The sequence below is a fragment of the Nicotiana attenuata genome, chromosome 5 (genome assembly GCF_001879085.1).
Source record: "Nicotiana attenuata strain UT chromosome 5, NIATTr2, whole genome shotgun sequence".
In the NCBI taxonomy this organism is placed as follows: domain Eukaryota; kingdom Viridiplantae; phylum Streptophyta; class Magnoliopsida; order Solanales; family Solanaceae; genus Nicotiana; species Nicotiana attenuata.
The window spans coordinates 49680993-49688596 of record NC_031993.1 but is presented as its reverse complement, the minus strand read 5'-3'; the positions used below and the strand labels follow the sequence as shown (position 1 = coordinate 49688596).

General features: G+C 38.0%; 1 protein-coding gene across 1 annotated transcript; it reads left to right on the top strand.

Moving 5' to 3' along the window:
- Window positions 3355–5819, top strand: LOC109225822 (membrane steroid-binding protein 2-like). Its single transcript, XM_019390603.1, has 2 exons — window positions 3355–3808; window positions 5048–5819. The coding sequence occupies exons 1-2, from the start codon at window positions 3498–3500 to the stop codon at window positions 5424–5426; spliced, it is 690 nt and encodes a 229-aa protein (XP_019246148.1). The 5' UTR covers window positions 3355–3497; the 3' UTR covers window positions 5427–5819.

Genomic DNA, 7604 nt, shown 5'->3' with positions numbered 1-7604 from the left:
GGTATATGCGAACGCGATGAAAAAATATTCCTTCCTCCAAAACATACTACGGGAACACGGAGGAATTGACGTGAACGAGATTAAGGAAACTAGGTACCAGCAAAACAACAGTCCAACAACATGGAGAAATGGCCCGTAACCCATCCGAAACACACCTGAGACCCCTGGGACCCTATCTAAACACACCAACAAGTTCCATAACCTAACATGGACTTGCTCGAGCTTTCAAATCACATCAAACAATATTGAAACTACGAATCACACCATGAATCGAACTTATGAACTTCAAATCTCTCAACTTCTAAAACTCGCGCCGAAACCTATCAGATCAACCCGGAATGACATCAACTTTTGCATGCAAGTCCAAAATGACATAACGGAGCTATTCCAACTCTCGGAATCGCATTCATACCCCGATATCACCAAAGTCAACTCTTGGTCAAACCTCTCAACCTTCCAAAACTTCAACTTTCCAACTTTCGCCGAAATTCTTTCAAATTAACTTTTCCAACTCTTGGTCAAACCTCTCAGCCATCCAAAACTTCAACCTTTCCAACTTTCGTCGAAATGCTTTCAAATTAACCTACGGACCTCCAAATCCAAATTCGAACGCATGCCTAAGTCCAAAATTACCATACGAATATGTTGGAATCTTCAAAATACCATTTGGGAGTCATTTTCTCAAAGTCAAAACTCACCACTTAAGCTTCTAAAATAAGAATCCTTCTTCCAAACTGACTCTGAATCATCCGATAATTGAACTCGGCCACGCACACAAGTCATAACACAATATACGAAGCTGCTCGAGACCTTATACCGCCTAACGGGACTTTAATTCTCAAAACGGCCTGCCGGGTCGTTACAAATATTCTCAAAGAATTTAGCATTATCTGATTCAATTACCGTATTAATATGAATGTCGAGATTTTCTGATTAATGAACCAAAAAACGAAATGCCTTACTATTTGTTGCATATCCTATGAAAATGCAATCAGTAGTTCTGGTCCAATATTTACCCTTTTGGGTTTAGGGACTTGCACTTTAGCCAAATACCCCCACACTTTAAAATATTTTAAGTGGGCTTTCCTTCCTTTCCATTTGTCGTATGGAATAGATTGAGTTTGCTATGGGAAACTCGATTGAGTATTCGGTTAGCTGTAAGAAAAGCTTCCCCTACAAGTTCTAAGGTAACAAGAACTTATTAATAAGACATTCATCATCTCAGTTAACGTTCTATTCATTTTCGTAATTCAATTAGATTGCGGTGAGAAAGGGGCAGTTGTTTGGTGAATAATTTCATATTCCAAACATATTTCTTCAAAAGGAGAATCATCTTCGTCACCCCTATCACTTCTTATTATTTTAATCTTTTTGTTTAGTTGCGTATCAACTTCATTTTTATATTGCTTGAATGCATCAATTGCTTCATCTTTACTAGTAAGTAAGTAAATATAGCAATATCTAGTATTATCGTCAATAAAAGTTATGAAATACTTTTTCCCACCGCGAGATGGTATTAACTTCATGTCACAAATATTTGTGTGAATTAAGTCTAAAGGATTTGAATTCCTTTCAACTAACTTATAAGGATGTTTAACGTACTTTGATTCCACACATATTCTATATTTCGAGTTGTTGCATTCAAACTTAGGCAATACTTCCAAATTAATTATTTTTTCGCTAAGTTTTGAAGTTGACGCGACCTAAATGTTCATGCCATAAATTATTTGACTCAAGAAAGTAAGAAGAAGCTGAAATTTTATTCATATCAATGGCAATTACATTGAGTTTGAAAAGGCCCTCGGTAAGGTAATCTTTTCCTACATAAATTTCATTCTTACTAACTACAACCTTGTCGAAAACAAAAACACGCTTAAAGTCGTTCATAACTGGAAGTGATGTCGATACTAAATTCTTCCGCATTTTAGGAACATGAAGGATATTGTTTAGAATCACAATCAATATCTTTAACGAAAATATTTATTCGATTTATACATTCGGCAAGGGATCATGGACGATGACTTGCAGTTCTTGAACTTGAGTTATGACAGATTTACTGTCAACCATTTTAAAGTCCAAGAACTTAGCGGCAACAAACTTTTTAAGTCCATCATCTTCCGTCTTGTACTTCTTTTCAAGAGTGTTCCACACTTTTCAAAGTTTCCATGACACTATACACATTTTACAAGCTATCTTCCAAACAGCTCAAGATATAATTTTTGCACAAGAAGTCCGAATGACTCCATGCCTCCATGACCACAAACCGCTCATTATCCTGAGTTTCTTCTCCCAAGACTGGAACGTCCTCATTGATAAAGCGCTACAAACTGAGTGTGGTCAGGTAGAAGAACATTTTCTACTGCCAGCGCTTGAAGTAAATTTTTTTTTTGGGCTTTTCTGCCGGTGCTATCGCCGGTACAGGCGTTGTGCGACTTGATGACACAGTAGCCATTGCAGCAGTAGTAGTCCCAACAGAACTATTTCATTGTTCCGTCCTTGTTGTCGTTTTTCTGTAAAAGAAATTCACACAACCAGAATTAGTGAGTCAGTGAAGTTTTTATATCTTCAAACCGAATATAAACAACTAAGTAGAAAATCACAAGGATTGAGTAGAAAGTCACAAAGGCTTTAATCTCGAACTGGAGTAGAAAATTCAAAGGTTTTAATCTCCAAAACGGGAGTAGAAAATTGCTAGGATTTTAGTCTTCCAAGCCAGAAAGTAAGATGAACACAGAAATATATTAAATTCCTTAAGCTTGTTAGTAATCTCTGTTCAAAATCAGAAAATCAGAGAAGGAAAAATGTTAGTTCAATAAACAAAACATAAAAATAATTTCGAGCCCACAAGTTGCTTGTTTGTCCTTAAGGAATTTAAGCCCCTCACTGTTGCCCAATGTTATGGAATAATTCCTCCTAGGATAGAACGAAATAATTATTCTGTGATAGCGGTACTACAAATCACAAAACTTCAGCGAACTTAACAAACGGAGTAAATCACACTTGACGCTTCTATTTATTTGAAAAATAATGCAACAACGTAGAAAAAGGGGGAGAAGTTTTCAATTTTTTCATGTCTAAAAAATGAGGCCAATCCTCTAAATTTATAGACAATAAAATGGTGAAATGAACCAGCGGACCGCCCCGATCCCACGAGTGAATCGAAAGTTGGATCTACATTGGATCTTGCAATCTAAAAGGTACCTCTTCTATTTCTCAACAAAATATACGGATAATATTTATACTAATATTTTTTGAGAAGTAGTGAATATTAAGTATTAAATAATCCAAAATAAAAGGTGTAAAGTGGTCTTTGGGAAAAATATCAACAAAAAAAAGGGTCTAGATGGTCTGTTACTACAGTCCTGTATGAGACACTTGCCACTAGATAAACAACCCCTGCCGCCCCTTTCATCATTCAACACACCTCTTTGTTAATCTCGCCCCAATTTCACAGATATTTCTCCACTCCGCAAATCTCTCTTTTCAGTCCAAGAACCATGGTCCTACAACTATGGGACGCCATCAAAGATTCAATCACAGCATACACAGGTCTATCTCCTGCTACTTTCTTCACAGTTGTTGCTTTAGCTCTTGCTTTCTACTATGTTGTCTCGGGTTTGTTCGGCTCATCTGATCATGGTCACCACCAAAGGTCAAGAGATTTTGAGGAACAGATGCAGCCTTTGGCCCCTCCTGTTCAACTTGGAGAAATTACTGAAGAAGAGTTGAAAGAGTATGATGGGTCTGATCCCAAGAAGCCTCTTTTAATGGCTATTAAGGCTCAGATCTATGATGTTTCTCAAAGCAGGTATTTTTCTTTGTCTGCTAGTGTTTTTATGCTATTTTGACTTCTGGGTATGTGTTATTTTTGCATAATATTCAGTTTCTGCTTTAGATGCTTTTGGATTTTGACTTTGATTTTTGGGATTGCTTTTGGGTGTGGGATTTTCCTTTCTTGATTGTTAATGTAGGTACTTTTGTTAGATGATGTCTTGTGGAAAAGTTGGAAACTTTATATGCACTTTTGGGCACATAGAGTAACTAAAGCATAACAAGTCTTGATGGCTTTGGAGAAGTACTGTGAATTGCTTTTCTGCTGAAAAAAAAAAGTGAATTATGCTGAAGTTCTCAGGTTTTGAAACCTGGTATTACACGCCATTGCCTAATAGTCTGGAGTAGGAATGGAAATTGCCTATTATTCTGGAGTAGGAATGGAAGTTACCTAATATTTTGGATAAGGTATGGAAATTTGTGGAAATTAGGATTGATGTGTAGGTCTTACAATTGCTATGCATTTTTTTTTCTTCTTACTTTTGGTGCCCGGCTTGATGGGGAAAGCTTTGGATAAAATGTTTTCTTTTTCCCAATTTTCTTGAACGTCTTTTAAGTGTGTAAATCTGCTGGTAAGGCGGTGAGGGCTAGTCGAAGGGAAACTGATCGAGGTCTAAAGGGCTTTTACATGTCTTGGGTCCAAGTCTTTAAGATAGCAAAGGTGATGTATGCTTAATTTTTAGACGAGTGAGCGAGTTCTCCATTTTTGCAATCATAGATCACCTTTTGCATTGTAATCAACTGGTCTTCTCAACCAGTGTCTTCATTTTTATTTGTTGAGGTTTTGGAGAGATAGTCGACATATTTGGTTTGTTGTTTCTCTAGTTTATTACGTCCACTATAATCTCGTTGGAGTGTTGAATTGCTTCAGTTGATTCTAAAACTCTTGGATTCTGAAATGTTTAATATGTACTTTTTTTCTTGTATCAGCAAACAAACCGTCAAATGAAGATCTATTATATTGGATTATGAGGTCAAATTGCTTTAGATGTGTTTCTGTTAGTCCAGCATACATTAAATTTATCTAGGGCTATATCCTTGATAAATCAAATATTCATGAGTATGAATAAATTTGTATACGCTAATGTAAACCTAACGTATCTTGATCAATGTTAAGCTTTATGAGCTGCTGGGGGCTCGTCATCTTTTCAGTAGTTTTTCAACAGTAGGTGCTGCTACAACATCTTTGTGTTTAAACTTGTATGTGTTTGTGCAGAATGTTCTATGGACCTGGGGGACCTTATGCATTGTTTGCTGGAAAGGATGCTAGTAGAGCTCTTGCCAAGATGTCCTTTGAGGAAAAAGATCTCACCGGGGATATCTCTGGCCTAGGTCCTTTTGAGCTTGAGGCCTTACAAGATTGGGAATACAAATTCATGAGCAAATATGTCAAAGTTGGGACTGTCAAGCAGGTGGTGCCAGTAACTGATCGAGAAGCTAATGGTGAATCTGTTGAAGCAACTGAGCATGAAGCTAAGCCGGCCGAGGATGGTGCATCAGCGAGTTCCAAACCGCTGGAAGATGATGTTCCATCAGAGAGTGTTGTTGCCGAAACTGTGGAAAAATCTGATGTTGATGTCGACAAGAAGGATTAATGGCGACACTAGTAAAAGCTGAGAACCAGAGGGAACTGTGCTTGTGGAGATCCAAAAAAATATGACATGGTGCATTTGTTTATTATCTTGTGTCACATGAGGCTCCTTGGCAGTCAAGTTAGTTTAAATGTCTAAATTGTTGTATGAAATAATGAAGCATTTTACTTCCTGTTTTTATAGGTGTTATATTGCTGTAATACTTGATTATGGTGGAAAGACCTCTTTATCTCAAAGCAGTGCATCTCTAAATGTTGCAGGTGCGGTATCCGCATGATGAATAATATGTCTCATTTCTTTCCGCCCTTACTTTTGGTCTTCACACTAAAAGAGAAGTCTAGAAGTTTGGTGTAGACCAAGTTGGCTGGCATACTGTATATTTCTCTAAATTCTATACTTTGGTGTGTCAACTTTGTAATGGTAGTACTTCTATTGCACCACTTGAAGGAGACATTGCTTGCTAGTTTTGATTTTATTATGCACAAAACAGCTTTACCTTTTCCCTATGCCGCCTTTCAAGGACTATGTGGATATCTCAAGGTGGCCAATGGACAAGGCGAGAGGGCGGATGAAGTTCAGAAGTTATCGGTTAATCCGAGCTTAATAGCTTTAGCTTAGACCTGTCAAAAAATTTGTTAAATTCCAGTTCAGCAAGTTAAATGAGCTATGATAAAATTTTCAACTTGAATTTATAAAGTTTAAAATTTGAATCTGCTTAGGTCGTTTTTTATAGCCCGGAAAATTTTAAACGGTCCTAGTTCGGGGGTCCGGGCCCATGCGGAAGGTGTGGACTATAGCACACGAAAATCTGGGAATCGGTTGAAATTTCAGTCGAATTTTTAATTACGAAAAAAAGATAGAGAGTCCATTAGTTCATGAATCATGATAAAAAATTTCTCTCACGAAATATAAATCAAAATGGAATTATACGAAGAAAGGAAAAAAAAAAAGTAAGAAAAAAAGACATCCCCTTTTTGCTTTTGCAATTAGATTCTTTTCATTCTATTTCTATTTTATTTCATTCCTATTCTCCTTTCTCAGAAAAGGAGCTTGTCAGGGCATAAGCTAGTGATGCTTTCGGGTACTGGACTTTCGCCATCTAGGGTGCAGCATTCGAGCTGCTTCTCCTAGCAGCACGACGCTTGTATTGCTCTCCCACAACCCCGTTTTACGGTTTAGGCCGCTCCCATTTTGCTCGCCGCTACTACGGAAATCACTTTTGCTTTCTTTTTCTCTGGCTACTAAGATGTTTCAGTTCGCCAGGTTGTCTCTTGCCTACCCATGGATTCAGCAGCAGTTCGAAAGGTTGCCCTATTCGGGAATCTCCGGATATATGCTTATTTTCAACTCCCCAAAGCATTTCATCGATTACTACGCCCTTCCACATCTCTGGGTGCCTAGGTATCCACCGTAAGCCTTTCTTCGTTTGAACCTCGCCCTTCACTTTTAAGGCTATGTCATCCTATGGTGTTGCTAAATGGATGGATCTTCTAGATCGAACCACCGAATCGAAAAAGTTGGGTGCTATAATTAAGCTTTGTATAAGCGGACTCGAACAGCTGAGCCGCAGGGTAAATCACCGCCCTCTCAGGTCCCCCGACTGATTCTACCATAGAGGCCAACGATAGACAATAACTCCTCCCCCCCCCCCCCCCGAACTCAGCTTACAACTTTTACCGTACTGTGCTCTCCAAAGAACAACTCTTCTCAAAATCTCACTCAAAAGGTGCTGAGTTGGAATCCCATTCTAGCTAAGAATGAGTCATTGCCCTTCTCCGACCCTGACTGCCCAGCCTTTGCATCACTTGCTCACATCTTTGTCCTTCCATGTTAGTACAACACCCGTACTTTTTCTACTTTAGGCTTGGATCGCCGGTTGTAAGCATAGGTCTCACATTGGAAAAAACTTACTCTGTAGTATAGTTAAGTTGGTGGTGAAGGTTCGCTCTCCCACCGTGTAATCTCTTTCCCTATTTCTCCTTTTCCTACCCCGATATATATTTAAAAAAATAGAACATGTATGATTTAACATAGGTCCACATAACCAGAGTTGACTTTAATTGGAGAAATTTTAATAAAGTGAAAATTATGAATTTATGCCTCATAGACCTAAAAGATAAGCCAAAAAGAGACAAAAAGGTATAAAAAGTAAAAGAAAGAAAACAAAAGTGACGGGAATGT